The 16,942-nt window shown below is 49.6% G+C and overlaps 2 protein-coding genes across 5 annotated transcripts in view; one reads left to right on the top strand and one right to left on the bottom strand.

Annotated features, from left to right (window-relative positions):
* The window catches only part of LOC6619415 (chromodomain-helicase-DNA-binding protein Mi-2 homolog), a 28,112-nt gene extending 21,971 nt beyond the window's left edge, over positions 1–6,141 (top strand). For 2 of the 3 annotated variants that reach the window (XM_032719749.1, XM_032719750.1), the window contains exons 4-5: positions 90–5,540; positions 5,606–6,141. In XM_032719749.1, the coding sequence (XP_032575640.1) occupies positions 90–5,540; positions 5,606–5,745 (5,591 nt within the window). In that variant the 3' untranslated portion in view covers positions 5,746–6,141. The remainder of the gene's footprint in view (positions 1–89; positions 5,541–5,605) is intronic. The other variant, XR_004361900.1, reaches the window with a different exon arrangement.
* A 107-nt stretch (positions 6,142–6,248) lies between these two features.
* LOC6619414 (ubiquitin carboxyl-terminal hydrolase 32) lies at positions 6,249–16,915 on the bottom strand. Of its 2 annotated transcripts, none has more exons than XM_032719751.1 (14): positions 16,603–16,915; positions 14,136–14,370; positions 13,791–14,067; positions 13,371–13,599; positions 12,444–13,303; positions 11,249–12,380; positions 10,867–11,169; positions 10,503–10,810; positions 8,661–9,307; positions 8,438–8,604; positions 8,186–8,373; positions 7,944–8,129; positions 7,418–7,885; positions 6,249–7,354 (listed from the first exon to the last, which is right to left on the bottom strand). In XM_032719751.1, the coding sequence occupies exons 1-14, from the start codon at positions 16,661–16,663 to the stop codon at positions 7,076–7,078; spliced, it is 5,340 nt and encodes a 1,779-aa protein (XP_032575642.1). In that variant the 5' UTR covers positions 16,664–16,915; the 3' UTR covers positions 6,249–7,075. The 2 variants fall into 2 exon arrangements, with proteins under 2 accessions (XP_032575642.1, XP_002043629.1); XM_002043593.2 differs by having other exon boundaries at positions 10,560–10,810.
* Between the last annotated feature and the right edge of the window lie 27 nt (positions 16,916–16,942).

Here is a 16,942-nt window from a genome sequence, read left to right as displayed (position 1 = left end):
TTATGAGACTTAAGCCAAGTAGTTTTGGCTTTAGAAGAGGGATTAACTCTGAACGGTAGCCTCATGCTGATTTTTTCATCCACTGCCAGGAATGCCATCTGTGGAAGAGGTGTGCTCGGCCTTTAGCGTCTGCGATGTGGAGATCGAGTACAGTGAGGAGGAGCTGCAGAGCCTGACCACCTACAAGGCTTTCATGCAGCATGTTCGTCCGATTCTGCAGAAGGAGAACCCCAAGATTGCGGCACCAAAGCTAATAATGCTGGTGGCAGCCAAGTGGAGGGAGTTCTGCGAGAGCAATCCGCACATCCAGCAGGAGGGCGGTGCCGCCGGCTCCGGTGCATCCGCCGGACAGGCACGCAGCGTGGCTGGCGATGAGCCGGAGGAACCGCGATCATCGCGTTCCTCGCGCAACGAGAAACCGGACGATATTTACGAGGAGGCCGTCGAGGAGGAGGAAGAAGAGGAGGAGGAGGAGAAGAAGCCGCGTCGCAAGCGCAGTGGGCGTGGCAAGAAGGGGCGTCGTCCCTCCGGCAAGGTGCCCACTCTTAAGATTAAGCTGCTCGGCAAACGCAAGCGCGATAGTTCGGATGAGGAGCAAGATGTTAGCGGTGCATCGGAACGCGACTCGGATCTTGAGTTCGAACGGATGCTTCAGAAGTCGGATGACAGTGCCGATGAAAAGGAGGCTCCTGTCTCCTCCAAGGCGGACAACTCAGCACCCGCTGCCCAGGACGATGGATCAGGAGCTCCGGTGGTGCGCAAGAAGGCCAAGACCAAGATCGGCAACAAGTTCAAGAAGAAGAATAAACTCAAGAAAACGAAGAACTTCCCGGAGGGCGAAGATGGCGAGCATGAGCACCAGGACTACTGCGAGGTGTGCCAGCAAGGAGGTGAGATCATCCTGTGCGACACCTGCCCTCGGGCATATCACTTGGTGTGCCTGGAGCCAGAGCTGGATGAGCCGCCAGAGGGCAAGTGGTCGTGCCCGCACTGCGAGGCTGACGGAGGTGCTGCTGAGGAAGAGGACGATGATGAGCACCAGGAATTCTGCCGCGTGTGCAAGGACGGTGGCGAGTTGCTGTGCTGCGACTCATGTCCCTCCGCCTATCACACGTTCTGCTTGAATCCGCCTCTGGACACTATACCCGATGGCGATTGGCGCTGTCCTCGTTGCAGCTGCCCTCCGCTCACTGGCAAGGCTGAGAAGATCATCACCTGGCGATGGGCACAGCGTAGCAATGACGACGGTCCCTCCACCTCGAAGGGATCAAAGAACAGTAACTCCCGGGTGCGCGAGTACTTTATCAAGTGGCACAACATGTCCTACTGGCACTGCGAATGGGTGCCCGAGGTGCAACTGGACGTCCATCATCCGCTCATGATTCGTTCGTTCCAGCGCAAGTACGACATGGAAGAACCGCCCAAGTTCGAGGAGTCGCTGGATGAGGCGGACACTCGTTACAAGCGTATTCAGCGGCACAAGGACAAGGTTGGCATGAAGGCAAACGATGATGCCGAAGTGCTGGAGGAGCGCTTCTACAAGAATGGCGTCAAGCCAGAGTGGCTCATTGTTCAGCGCGTAATCAACCATCGTACGGCAAGAGATGGCAGCACCATGTATCTGGTGAAGTGGCGCGAGTTGCCCTATGACAAGTCCACCTGGGAAGAAGAGGGTGATGACATACAGGGCCTGCGGCAAGCCATCGATTACTATCAGGATCTGCGTGCGGTTTGCACCTCGGAGACCACTCAGTCGCGCAGCAAAAAGAGCAAGAAGGGTCGCAAGTCCAAGCTCAAGGTGGAGGACGACGAGGATCGCCCGGTCAAGCACTACACACCGCCGCCGGAAAAGCCAACTACTGATCTGAAGAAGAAGTATGAGGATCAGCCGGCCTTCTTGGAGGGCACTGGCATGCAGTTGCATCCCTACCAGATCGAGGGCATTAACTGGTTGCGCTACAGCTGGGGCCAGGGCATTGACACCATCCTGGCCGACGAGATGGGTCTGGGTAAGACCATTCAGACGGTCACCTTCCTGTACTCTTTGTACAAGGAGGGCCATTGCCGCGGCCCCTTCCTCGTGGCCGTGCCACTCTCGACGCTAGTGAACTGGGAGCGCGAGTTTGAGCTGTGGGCTCCGGACTTTTACTGCATTACGTATATCGGCGACAAGGACTCGAGAGCGGTTATACGGGAGAACGAGCTGAGCTTCGAGGAGGGCGCCATCCGTGGTAGCAAGGTTTCGCGCTTGCGGACCACCCAGTATAAATTCAACGTACTGCTGACTAGCTACGAGCTGATCTCTATGGACGCTGCTTGTCTGGGCAGCATTGATTGGGCCGTGCTCGTCGTGGACGAGGCCCATCGATTGAAGAGCAACCAGAGCAAGTTCTTCCGTATCCTGAACAGCTACACCATTGCCTACAAGCTTCTGCTTACCGGCACACCGCTGCAGAACAATCTCGAGGAGCTGTTCCATCTGCTCAACTTCTTGAGCCGCGACAAGTTCAATGATCTGCAGGCCTTCCAGGGCGAATTCGCTGACGTTTCGAAGGAGGAGCAGGTTAAGCGTCTGCACGAGATGCTTGGACCGCACATGCTGCGTCGTTTGAAGACGGATGTGCTGAAGAACATGCCCTCCAAGTCTGAGTTTATCGTGCGTGTCGAGCTGTCGGCCATGCAGAAGAAGTTCTACAAGTTCATCTTGACCAAGAACTACGAGGCTTTGAATTCGAAGAGCGGTGGTGGCTCTTGCTCACTGATCAACATTATGATGGACCTAAAGAAGTGCTGCAACCATCCGTATCTCTTTCCCTCGGCCGCCGAGGAGGCAACCACCGCTGCCGGTGGTCTTTACGAGATTAACTCGCTGACCAAGGCTGCTGGCAAGCTGGTCCTGCTATCCAAGATGCTGAAGCAGCTGAAGGCACAAAACCATCGTGTCTTGATTTTCTCCCAGATGACCAAGATGTTGGACATTCTCGAGGACTTCCTTGAGGGCGAGCAGTACAAGTACGAGCGGATTGACGGTGGAATCACAGGAACATTGCGTCAGGAAGCCATTGATAGGTTCAATGCACCCGGAGCGCAGCAGTTTGTCTTCTTGCTAAGTACTCGAGCCGGAGGATTGGGTATTAACTTGGCCACGGCCGACACTGTCATTATTTATGACTCCGATTGGAATCCCCACAACGATATTCAGGCCTTCTCCCGAGCCCATCGTATCGGCCAGGCTAACAAGGTGATGATCTATCGATTTGTTACTCGAAATTCTGTGGAGGAGCGCGTTACCCAGGTGGCCAAGCGAAAGATGATGTTGACTCATCTTGTGGTCCGTCCGGGAATGGGCGGTAAAGGCGCTAACTTTACCAAGCAAGAACTGGACGATATCCTTCGTTTCGGTACCGAGGATCTGTTCAAGGAGGATGACAAGGAGGAAGCTATCCACTATGACGACAAGGCGGTGGCCGAGCTGCTCGACAGAACCAACCGCGGTATCGAGGAGAAAGAGTCCTGGGCCAACGAGTATCTGTCCTCGTTTAAGGTGGCTTCGTACGCCACTAAAGAAGAGGAGGAGGAGGAAGAGACGGAGATTATCAAACAGGATGCCGAGAACTCTGATCCGGCGTACTGGGTGAAGCTGCTGCGTCATCACTATGAACAGCACCAGGAAGATGTGGGCCGCAGCCTGGGCAAGGGCAAGCGCGTCCGGAAACAGGTCAACTACACGGACGGCGGCGTTGTGGCGGCAGATACCACGCGGGATGATTCCAACTGGCAGGACAACGGAAGCGAGTATAACTCCGAGTATTCAGCTGGCTCCGATGAGGATGGCGGCGACGATGACTTCGATGACCAGAATGGCGCCGAAAGAAAGGCCAAGCGGCGATTGGAGCGTCGCGACGATCGTCCATTGCCTCCACTGTTGGCCCGCGTGGGTGGAAACATCGAGGTGCTCGGTTTTAATGCCCGTCAACGCAAGAGCTTCCTCAATGCCATTATGCGCTACGGAATGCCGCCGCAGGATGCCTTCAACTCGCAGTGGCTAGTCCGGGATTTGCGTGGTAAATCGGAGCGCAATTTTAAGGCGTATGTTTCGCTGTTTATGCGGCATCTTTGCGAGCCGGGAGCAGACAATGCGGAAACCTTTGCCGATGGTGTGCCGCGCGAAGGACTATCCCGCCAGCATGTGCTCACCCGGATCGGTGTGATGTCGCTAATTCGCAAGAAGGTACAGGAATTCGAGCATATTAACGGATACTACAGCATGCCGGAGCTCATTCTCAAGCCGTGCGAGCCCGTACGATCAGCCCTAAAACAGGATGTGGCGGCACTTGAAGCTCCGCCTGCCGGTGGCAATGTCGACAAGAGCGCTACTACCAGCAATAGCGTCACTCCAGCCACCAGTGCGGCTCCCAGTCCAGCGCCAGCCTCGGAGAAAGGTGAAGACAAAGACAAGGACTCCGAAAAGGAGAAGGATAAAACCTCGGCGGAGAAGAGCGAGGTGAAGCAAGAACAAGAGGTTGAGGATGACAAGAAGCCCGGGGATGTAAAGCAGGAGAACCCGGTGGAGGAAGCCTCCGGCGACACAAAGCCAAGCGACGCGGAGGTCAAAACCGAGGTGGCTAAGACAGAGCCCAAGGAAGAGGCCAAGGACCCGGAGGTAAAGGAGGAGCCCAAGACCGAAGAAAAGGAAAAAGAAAAGGTGGAGGACAAGAAGCCAATACCACCGACGACAGTAATTGACGACGACGATGACGATGTGATGATTGTCAAGGAGGACGGTGAGCTAGAAAAGCCCAGTGCCAGTTCACCCAAGGATCAGAAGGCGGTCGCCGGTGCTGCGGCTGCTGCAACTGGAGCCACTGGCAAGGGAGCGGAGGACAGCTTGGAGGTGCTAAAGCGCAAATTTATGTTCAACATCGCCGACGGCGGCTTCACCGAACTGCATACTCTGTGGCTCAACGAGGAGAAGGCTGCCGTTCCCGGACGAGAATACGAGATCTGGCACCGTCGCCACGACTACTGGCTGTTGGCCGGAATTGTGACCCATGGCTATGGCCGTTGGCAGGATATCCAAAACGATATTCGTTTCGCGATCATTAACGAACCCTTCAAGATGGACGTTGGCAAGGGCAACTTTCTGGAAATCAAAAACAAGTTCCTGGCCCGGCGTTTTAAGTTGCTGGAGCAGGCGCTGGTCATCGAGGAGCAGCTGCGCCGAGCGGCCTACCTTAATCTCGCCCAGGACCCCAGCCACCCGGCCATGTCGCTTAACGCCCGTTTCGCAGAGGTCGAATGCCTGGCTGAGTCCCATCAGCATCTGAGCAAGGAATCGCTGGCTGGTAACAAGCCCGCAAACGCTGTTCTGCACAAGGTGCTCAACCAGCTCGAAGAGCTGCTCTCGGACATGAAGAGCGATGTGTCCCGGCTGCCAGCTACACTGGCTCGCATCCCACCTGTGGCGCAGCGGCTTCAGATGTCCGAGAGATCGATTCTCTCCCGACTGGCGGCCACCGCTGGAAATGCCTCTAATGCAGGTGAGTCTTGCCTCCTGAACTGTTCTATAGCTTGATATTCAATTGTTGTGTTATTTCTGTTGCAGCCCAATTGATGGCACAATTCCCGGCTGGATTCCAGGGCACAACTTTGCCAGCATTCACGAGCGGACCGGCTGGCAACTTTGCCAACTTCCGGCCACAGTTCTCGGTGCCCGGCCAGCTATCGAATAATTCCGGCGTCTAGGCATCTCCTCAATATCTATGTTAAGAGCATTCGTATTCCATGCAAATATACTTTACTCAAGCTAAGAATTTAAATTTCTACACGGTAATACACCCGCACACCCACAACTTATATTTATCATAATCATTTGCAATGAAATCCAGATATCAAGAAACAAAAATTGGACCCATGTCGCGTTCACACAAATAATTAATGCAAAACGTTTGACACTTGGCGAATGGCGAGTTCGGTGTTTCCAGGCTTCGGATTCCGCTCCTGGGGCGGATCGGATCTCAGCAGAGCACGACTCGCGGTCAGTTCACATACGACAAGTACAATAGTTCTTATTAACTTCTCTACTATGTGATTACATAATCTAGATACAAATATAAATGTATTTAATTCCATTGCAAAGGAGTTCCGGGCGAATTATTTATGTGGGTTGGCATGGGAATAGGTTCCGCAGGATCTGCACTACTAATCCGTAAGTTTCTATATGATCTCTTCAAAAAAAAACTAATTTATTTCAAGCGTTAAAAGTTGTTTTATTCATAGCTTTTCGTTTCGAATATATCATCATGTTCATGTATATTAATATAAATTAGTTAAGTTCCGCATGTATATATATATATATATATCTGTGGGTGTATATATATAATTTGTAAATATCAAATACATAATCATTAGACATATTGAAGTCATAATTGATAAGCGCAATACTAATTTCGAACCGAATCTGCTCGGCGCGTCACACAAGCCAATCCAATACATGTAAATACGTTTGAGTAGAGCAACAATAGTCTGCGAGTTTTGGGATGAAATTCGTAACATCTTGATATTGCTGATCAATCAATGGATAAAATCAAGCTGTCCACAACGTTTAGCCGTTCGGGTTTCACTTCCGCTTGTTATTTACAACAATAATTACAAATTAAATGGAATTCCCCGACATGGTCTGGCATAAATAATAATAAACTGGCCAAGCTGGCCTAATACAATTAAAATGTTTAAATTATATACAACAAAAACAAAGCAACAAGAAACTATTGAGAATGGATTTGTTCGGCGTAACAAACTAAACTCCACATTGGCCAACCAATATAACATATCATCTACGAGCTAAATATGAATATTGTATATTACATGCATTACCCAATTTTCGGCAAAGAAAAATCATTGGTCCTAAAACTAATTAGGGGCTAATCAATCAACTATCGCTGAAAATCAAAATAGGCTTAGAATAGTAAATAACAAAAAATACGCGTTTCGAAACAAAACACAAACCCTCTAGAACAGAACGCATAAGATGGAAAAATATAGATCTTCATAGCCGCGATGTCCACGACATCAGTTAGGAAATTGAGCACAGCTTCTTCAGCTCTCCCTCGGTCTCGTCCACCTCGAGTGGCACACTGGCGGTATTGGGCAGCGTCCGTCCCTCGATGTTCGGTAGGTACGGCTCGTAGTCCAGGCCCTTGCGTTCGTAGAACAGCAGATATGCAGCACTTGGATCGATGACCGGCTTCTGGGATATTTCGCGGCAGGAGCTGTCGTTGTAGCAGTACCAGGAACCAGTTGCATTCGATGCATAGGAAATGTAGTGACCTCCGTTCAGCATGCCCGAGTGAGACTGCAAAACAAGATATACGGTTATCACACATTCGGGAGGATTAAAGGCATAGGTTACACCCACCACAACAGCATAGAGTCGGTATCTGGGATCGAACTCATCCACATCTGGTTTAAGTCGGTGTTGGTGATAGTCTTCGAACTCGCCATCCACGATGGGCGTTTTGGTGAGACTCGTCGATATGAGGCGTTGTCGTCGGACAGCATTTTTGGTCTTGCTCTGGCGCAGAATATTCCCTGTGGGCGGTGGTGAAGCCGTAGCCTTTGTTGACCCCGTTTGATTGGGGAGTTCTTCCTTATCCTCCTTACTAGGGGCATCAATCTCGTCCAATTCGCTAACAACTTCGTTGGTTGCCATCGTCATTTCTGCATCCTTCTTTAGCTCCAGCAGCTCCTTGTGTCGCAGTATCGTCTCCTGAGGCACTGAGGCCAGATACGGAGTAGGATCGAAGTCATCGAAAGGGAAGTGGACCACTTTCTGTGACTTCACCCACTTGCCGTTGACGCAGTTAAACCGCTTCAAGTGGACAATCTGAGGAACAGCAATGGTTAATAACATTTCACTCGGCATTTGGCGATTAGGCTTTTACCAATATTGGAGGTAGCTTCCAGATCTGGAGCTTCTTGGTGGCGCGTTTTTTGCCCTTGCAATGACTGCAGTGATACCACTGCTCCAGTTTCTCCTCGGAGGTGAAGGCGCGCAGGCAATGATTCAGGTCTACGGGCTCCACTTGCTCCCGCCGACTTATGGCAATGGTCTCGTGATCCACCCACAGCTACAAAATTACAAATATAAGTCACCCGTGGACAAAACAATGTCGAGTCTACATACACGCTCTAAGGTGCTTTGGTAGCGCAAGTGCAGGGCGGTCGGATCCCAATCGATGGCAATGGTAAAGTCTTCAAAGTATTTGGTTGTCGGTGTGTACGACAAGGAGGCGGTGTATTCCGGCGTCCGTTTAGCCTCCAGATTTGGTAGCGATGGGAATTTAGCATTCATTTTTGGCGTTGATGTATTACCTGCAAGTGAAAGTAGAATGCTTATTTCTAGCAACGACAAGCGGATTTGAAGGTCTCTACGCACTGGCGGCGGCATTGATGGGCGGCAGGGCTCCCTGGAGTACATAATCATTGTTGCAGCGAATCTCGCATCCGCGACAGAAGCTTGACCAAGGGCAAATAGCGCAGGTTAGTCCATCTGCCTTGACGGCACGCAACGTGAAGGGGAAATCGTAGCCCAGGCTGTCATCACTGCGTATACAGAAACGATTAGTAAACAGACGCAGCAAACAGCTGGACATACTCACCAATCGGCGGCATGATTTGCCTGTTCCGTGGTGGCAGGCAATGGGCTCAGCAGCCTGCTCACCTGCAGCCACACGGCGCAATAAAGATCCTTGTGGGTGCCGCCCTCGCTGTTCGGAATGAGCAGCGGAACGCCAAAGAGACTTGGCCTCGTCTTGTGGTAGGAAAGGAAGTAGCTGTCGTGCCGCGTTATCTTTCGATGCACGGCTACCAAATACTTTCCCGCCTTGTGCGGCGGCTGGGAGGAGCGACGAGAGTAGACCCCGCTACTGGTCTCCGGCTGCGAGGTAGTGATCTGATCCGGCTGATCCTGCTCATCCGCGTTGCCCTCTTCCGCCTGCTCGTCCACGTCCAAACTGGCGCCCAGGGTGTGGCCCGTGCTGAGGCCACTGGAATCGTTTGGCGACGTCCGGTAGGAGCAGTCCTCGCTGCCACTGCCATTACGGCTGCTAACCGGCTCCAGGTCCGCCAATGGAATAGGTTCGGTCAGCGAGCTCTCCATGGAATTTTCGCCGGAATGATTCGTGTAGGACATGGAGCTGGTGTTACTCTCCGTGTGCAGCAGTTTGGCGGACGATACGCGCTTCTGCTGGGCGGCAGCGCCGTGCATAAATGTGTTCTCCGGACTGGAGCTCAGGATTAGCGACTCCTGCACCGAGAGTTGGTATTAGACTTAAGTTGTGCTGATACAGGGTTAGTTATTAAAGGGACTAGGTGGGTGTAGTCGTGAATTGAAGCTTTGGGAGCTCTATTAACCATGGAACAATCTACTTTAAAATTTACAAAATAGCTATACGGTAAACGCTAAAACTCCAAATCAACTTTAAAATGTACAAATTGTTTATGGAACGTGTTTTAATTAACTTGTTGGTTTTTTTTTAGTTGTTTAGTGAGGGCGGTGGAGTGTAAAAAAGTAGCTATTCAATTAACTTGGATTAGGTTTTATACAGGTCTCGAAAGATAACCTGTTTTTTTACTGAAATTTAAAATACAACTGAAAATTACATCAAAGACACGTGAAATATGGGAATTTTAAATAGTTTTAAAATTTTAAAATGTTTAAAGAAAGTTTACAACTTGAATACATAAAGATAGATCTATCTATATCCAAAAATACATTAAAATACATCTAACAAACAAGCTAAGAAAATGTATTTCTTTTCGGATACTCAAAACTTTCTAAAAACAAACACAATATATGGAAATGGCATCGCAAAGCTTTGAGAATGACCAAAAACTACGAGTAAAATAATAATTCACAAGCTTCCAACTTGAAAACCAGCAACAACAAAGAGATTTCCAAGGATAGCCGAGAAGTGATTCGAAGTGTTTGATTGGGTTTAAGCAAATAATTTACATTAGTTTATAGAATAAGGCCAGCAACAAAGTGATTAGTAGAAGGAAGAATGTATATATTACAAATAATTGATATCAATTTGGTAGAAGTGTGCGAATACGAAAGTAGGGAGAATATACAGAGTATGCTAGTACTTTTGAGTAAATAAGAGGGAAGCCCACAAACCACGCAGCAAACGGCAACTGTTCATTTAACATAGTGTATTTAATATATTTAGATTAAACGCTTGTAAAGTGACAATCGAGAAGCAGACGGAGGCGGAATCTTGGCGGATCTCGGATCTTCCGATCTCGCATTCGCATTCAAGGACGACCCGACGATATATCATACGAGTAGCAGCAGTTTCGCCGCTGAGCAGCAAGCTCGCTATCCTAGGCAAGGAAAGTTCTGAAGCTCTGAATTTTAGAATTCGATATGGCCCCAAATAGATGGGGCGTAAATCTATGATATTAAATACGTATATGTTAATATAGTTTAGAAGCCATACCTTGAAGCAAAATAGGCTGTGGGGCATGCACTCTCTCTTTCCAAAGCACCGGCTTACCTTTCCGGCCTCATCTGGCAGCAGTTCGTGCACCTGGTTGTCCCCGCTTCCGTTTCCGCTGTAAGTGCTTACGATAGGATTGTAATTGCTGTTGCTGTTGCATTGCGACACATCCGTGCCCACCTCCGTATCGCCTTCGACCTCCAGGCCAGAAACGTGGCCGTTGCAAAGGACTCGTGACGAGGCGCGGTTGCTGGACGTCTGCAAAGTGCTCAGCGAGGACAGCGAGTCCTGGGCGCTCGTGATCAGAGCTGAAAGTTCGAAAGTGTAGAAACACATATATCTACTATTCCATTAGGTGACTTACCGGAACTGCGCTGTATGTCCTTAAGACCCTGCTCGATGTGCATGCTGAGACCTGAGTTGGATCGGGTTCGCACACTTTGTTCCGGCAGCTGATAGACGTACAGCTCCTTGGCACTCTGCGTCCGCAGTTTCTCGTCGTCGTTCAGCACCTGGCGTATTTGTGAGTTCCATAGCTCGCAGACGAGCATTAGATTTGGCGGCAGGGAGCACATAGTGGACAACTTGTGTTTCAGGTGCGAGTACTTGCAATCGGAGTTCAGGCGAAAACCATATTTGATTGGAACGCTTCCATCCAACAGAATTACTGCAAATAAGAAATTCATTAAATTAATAATATAATATATTAAACGTAGTAGTATTGGGTTCAACTACGAATTACTCACCCAAGACCTCAAAGTAGACATAATTCTCTACCGGAAGCGGCAAACTGAGCAGACTAAAGGGATCGAATCGCACCGATTCGTGTCCACAACCCAGACAGCTGACCTTGGATTTCAACTGGCCGTAGAACAGATCAATGATAATTGACTGGTTTCGGGCGTGGTGCTGGGACCACGCCTCGGCGGCCACTATTTTGTCTGGGCGCCCATTCGAGTCCTTTAGTTCGCTGTACGGCTTCTCCATCACCCGGTTCAGGTCTTCATGCAGAGCGTCCAACAGCCACTCCAGCAGCTCCTGGGAATCGTGCTGACCTCCACCGGCGAACTGCGGCGCATACTTGTTGACGCAAAAGCGTAGCTTGAGCGGCGCAACAGATCTAGTCGTGGCCGTCCAAACCTCCTTAAGCAGCTCCGCATAGCGCATGGCTAGCTGGCCCTTTGTGCCCAGTTTGTTGGCCGCGTTCACCTCGAAGCGGTGCATCTCTCGCTGAAAGTATTGTGCCAGTGGTTGGGTATTAAACAGCACCTGGAGAGCGGCGTTCATGAAGCAGGTGTTGCCCAGGTTGTGCAGGCCTGTGGCTCCGGGGGCATGAACCGACATAATTGAACTGCGTGTTAAGCGACGCCGGTCGCCCGGTGTTCCCGCACCCTGGCCACATTGAGCGGTGGCCAAGGAGCCAAGTTCCTCCGGCCAGGTCAAATCTTTGTTGCGGATTTCCAGCAACAGCTGGTCATTGTCCCGAATGAGCAGCTCTTTCAGGCACATGGCATCCTCTTCTAGCAGTATGGCACCGTTGTCCAGCTGTGGAACGTGCCACAGCCGGATATCCTCTGACTTAAGACGCAGTTGCTCGCACAAAAACTCGCCCACCTGGCGCACCGTGGCCAGTCGGCTGAAGGCGGCCGTGTAGGCCAAGTATCGCTTCGGCGGTTGGAGTACACTGCTCGCTGCGATGGCGGCATATCCGCCTCCTGAGGCCAGCACTCCGTAGCCACCGCTCACCGTGGAGCCCCAGCTACCAAGTTGAGTGCCTCCGCCTACGCCTGTCTGGGATGGCTGCGCCTGGTGGAGCAGGATTCGAAGGTTCAGCGGGTATAGCTCCAGTTCCACATCGGAGTTGGGTGGTTGGATGACCTGGAGGAATACAAATTAAGTTCGTAAGTAAACGTTTCTGATTAAATAGTTTTCTTAGCTTACCTGTCGTGGCAGTGGAAGGTTGTCGCCATACCATCGATTCAATGCCTTCCACAGTGACTTGGGCACCAGTTCAAAGTCGTGGTTCTGCACCAGCGGTGTGTCCCGCTTGAGGTGACCACCCTCGCCGGTGAGTGTCCGAACATTCCGGAACGGATTGGCGGTGATCAGGTTGCTGTTGTCAATAGGCCCTGGTCGCACAGGTCCGCAATGCCGTCCAGCTGAGATGCCACTACTCGCCGACCCGGAACCGGAAGCCGATCCCGTGCCGGAACCCAGGGAGTAGCTGTCGTGCTGTTCCGGGCTGTGGGTGTTAAAGCTCTCATCGCAGACGAGTGCCTCATCAACAGCTGTCCGCTGACTGGCGGTGCGCTTGCAATAGTCGCAGGTGTGCGCCGTGTGCTGAGTGTATTGCATCCAACTGAGCCACCAGTCATGCGTGATCAAGTACCAAAACTGTCCCACGCGGTACGGCCTGCGCTCCTCCCGTCGCAGCCATCCCCGGACAATATCGTTCTCCATGTGCTTGCACTGGGGCCACAGGCCAAAGACGATGTGGCAAAGCTCGAAGATGAGGTCCAGCAAGGGCTGCATGAGTCTCAGATCACACTGTACGGTCCACAGCATAAAATCCTCAGCGGTCAGCGAGACATTGTCTCGGGTTAGCTTACTAGGCGTTCCATCCGGACTTCTTCTCTGTCCAAACTCTAGTAGATCACTTATCACCAGCTGTTTGGTCAGATCCTTGTATTGCTGGGACTCCCGATTTTCCTTGGCCACTAATAGCAGAACATTGATCATCTGCAGTGTTTCCTCGTGACTAAGAACGCCATCTCGATCCACATCGAAGATTTTGAAGCAAACTGTGGGTAGGCGTTTATTACTCAATTGATACTCAATAGAGGAATGATAAAAGTATTTACTACTTACATCGTGTCCTTTCAACACCCGGTCCTCGGCAGGCGGCACTTACTCCGCAACACAACTCCTTAAAGTCGATGTGTCCATCCCGGTTCTCATCAAAGGCGTTGAATAGACCTGCTAGAGCATTCTTTGGTATGGGTGGGCTGATCAGCGGTCCCAGGAACTGCAAGTCGATTTGGCCATTTTGGGAAGTGTTTTTCAAACGCCAAAACTCCTTTTCCAAATCGCCAATGTCCTGCAAAAGAATTGAACGGGGTTTCAGTATGAACTAGTCAAACGTAAGAACGGGAATGAAAGGCGATTGAGGTAAATTCAGTGGCGGATAACAAAACAGTTGCGGAACCCAGCGGAAATTATTTATAAATTGCATTTCCCACGAAATGATTCGCTCGAATGTGTTGATTAGCCTCAGTTGCACATTCTCACCTTCTCCTCAAGATGCGTCACTCCAGCGAGGCTCTGGTAGAACGTTGGCGTCTCCAGCTCCGAAGTGAGGCTAACACAGTTGTCGGACAGCAGCCATTTGGAGAGGACCGTGGCATTGCGATGCTTTATGATCCAGTCCTGGAACTGCTCGAAATTGACGCGTTCGCTTTGCGCGAATAGGGAGACGCTCTCGAAGGGAGCCAGATTGACGTTGCGTACATAGTCCGTCTTGATGATGAAGGTGCCAGCATCGTTGCAGTAGAGGTTCCACAGGAATCTAAAACGTAAGTAAGTAGTAGTAGTTAGCTAAAATCAATTAAGCCTTGCACATTATGGCACACTCACTTGGTTTTCTCCGCTTGGGTACCACGAGTTATCAGGACCAGACCGCAGAGCAGGTCGTTGAAGGAGATGCCACGCTGGGTGCCACCACAGGCGGCATATAACATGTCCACGATCTTTGGCGGCACTCCCTCGCACAGCACATCCTGCTGAAAGGCATTCCGACTGAGGAAGTTCCTGCCCACGCCCGCTGACTTTTTGAAGGCATCTCTCAGGCGGCGAAGCTCCACGTCGCTTACTGGAATAAAAATCGGCGAATGAGTAACGCTGCGGTAGGGATTATCCCATGTGCCTCTAATAAATAGCCGGTATTCCTGGTAACCCCCTCATTTAATGCGATTTACGACCTCGATTTCACACCAACCGACGTGCCGACCATAACGAACTGATTATTGGGAACACAAGGTTTAGTATAGAAACCCAATTCAAATACATTCGCTGCAATTGTTTGTAATATCAATAAACATCATTTACGAGCTCATTTATCAATTTTATTACTTATGGTATTAAGATCCGTTGTTACCTAGTTAACCATTATCAGTAATTGATTTTTCACTAATTACCTAAAAAGCAAAAGGTTTGTGGGTAGCGGTGCAATAGAAGGTAACATGGATATTATGTTATCTAACGATAAATATTTGCTGTCCCAAAACGATAAATTATATAAATTATAAATAAGTTAAGAAAAGAAGAGGGTATCCCGAAGTCCACCACAAAGTTAATTTTATTTGTTTAATAATTGTGAATCATATTCCGTGGAATTAAAGCAGCATAACGCACACAACCAACGATACTTTAAAATAGTTTCGCACTTAAGTCAGAAAATGATAAGAAACGGATATCGTTAATATCGTTGTGCATTCTCAATAGTATGCTAATTTATGTTACTTCATCTTGAATGTACTACATGGTACGATGAATAAATGAATATACGTTTTTATATGCCTATTGAACAGTTTTCATTCATGCCCCGTTTGCTTATAATTCATAACTTCGATTATTTAATGTCGGAAATAAAAGGCCACAAGAAGCGCAATTAAATTGACAATAAATAAACCATTTTAATTTCAACGATCCGGTTGAGAGAACCCAGAGCCAACTGATAAGCGCCAAACCGGGCGCGAAAATACATTCCCCACTTGATTGGGCAATATTGCAGGCGAATTATGCGACGTCACGGAAACGGCATTTTATTGAATGTCAACTGCAACTCGAGTCTGCGATTATTGACCACCGCGCACACACTTGCACGCTAGTCCTCACTTTCCCCCTTGGTTTTACTGGAACCGGTTGGAGTGGCTAATAAGAAGCACACGCACCTGGTCGCACGCCCCACACCAGTGATGGTGGGTGCTGGAGGGGTGGTCCGGAGTGCTGGTGTTCCGGGGGAGTGAGCCTTATCAGCGACACTCGTTTTCTTAACTCTGCCTGGGCCGCCTGGCCACAAATAAGCAACCATAACCATAACAACACCAGCAGTTAGATGATTGCCAGCGCAAAGGGAAGGCGGAATAAAGTAAGTGAAAAGCAGTAAGGGAAGCTAAACGTCATTGAGCTTGGGGCGAAAATGGGTGGACAAGTTGGCTAAAATAATCTTAACTCTTTTGGACGATTACCAATTTGATTGCTGGTTCACTATTATAAAATATTTGGAGAAGAGTGAACATTCCGATTTTCAGACTTTGTAAATAAATTTCTACTTTTTTTCGGCTTATCAGCAAGTAATTCCTTTTCCTATTTGAACATATTCCACTTAAATAGGAATTGTGAGAAATAAGCAAATGACATGCAGAATTAAAAGCCCAATGAATTGTTTATTTTCAAACATTTTTCCTATGGTTATTCCAATTGGGAAATCGAAAACCAAAATGCTCCCCTTTCTTTATCAAAAAAATATGTGAAGTAGGCTTCTTTATAAAATACTTTAACAGAAGACCTTTGCCCAGAGAGTGCGAATTGAAATGAACACTGGAATGACATGCTGAACTTGAAATGAACCGCATTCGCAGCGACATCCGCATCCGCGCATTGCAGTCACCCTAAGCGTGAACTGCACTCCACTGGCTGTCTAACTGTTTCTCATGTGCCTTCGCTGCTTTGTTGTCTCTCACCCACCCAGCGCACACCTCCCACTGGCCACCCCATTCGGTGAGCTTTTCTATTGTGACGTCACTGGCGGCGGAGACGCAAATACCCATGCACATGAAATAAAGAAGCCACACTGGAATGGCAGTAGATAATTGCAAGAGATAGGATTAAGCGGAGCACGAGGAGGATGGTGGAGGCGGTTGGGGGTCAGTGGTGATTCCCGTTGGTCAGAAGACGTGGGCGCAACAACACAATGGAATCGATTGCACCTGCTTGTACGTTGTTGTTGCTCTCGCAGGGGGTTCTGTTTTCTTGATTAGCAGTGACCTATTTTCTGCGGCTGGGAGACGGCCCCACAAGTAACCAGCCGGAGGAGACTCACCGCGCTTCACCGAATCCTCGTAGCTGACGCTATTGGAGTGCTTGGACTCCTTGGTGCCCATGGTCCAGAATTTCTTGTTTGCGGGGGTGCAACTCAATGGATTCTGGGGCTCCGCCTGCTGCTGCGTCTGGCGACGCCACTTTTCACATTTGTTCAACTTCACTTCACAGTCGCGGGCGGAACAATCGGCTGCTGTTGAGGATCAGGTGCAGGATCACGACGATATATGTATGTAAATATATAATATACACCTGTCTTTTTGACTCTTGTCTTGTGCTATTTTCTTCTGTTTCTTTCTATGTTCGCGCACTTTCCAACACTAACTGGAAACAGCTGTTTT

The sequence above is a fragment of the Drosophila sechellia genome, chromosome 3L (genome assembly GCF_004382195.2).
Source record: "Drosophila sechellia strain sech25 chromosome 3L, ASM438219v1, whole genome shotgun sequence".
Classification (NCBI taxonomy): Eukaryota; Metazoa; Arthropoda; class Insecta; order Diptera; family Drosophilidae; genus Drosophila; species Drosophila sechellia.
Note: the sequence above shows the minus strand (reverse complement) of the source record. Positions and strands in the feature narration are given on the sequence as shown.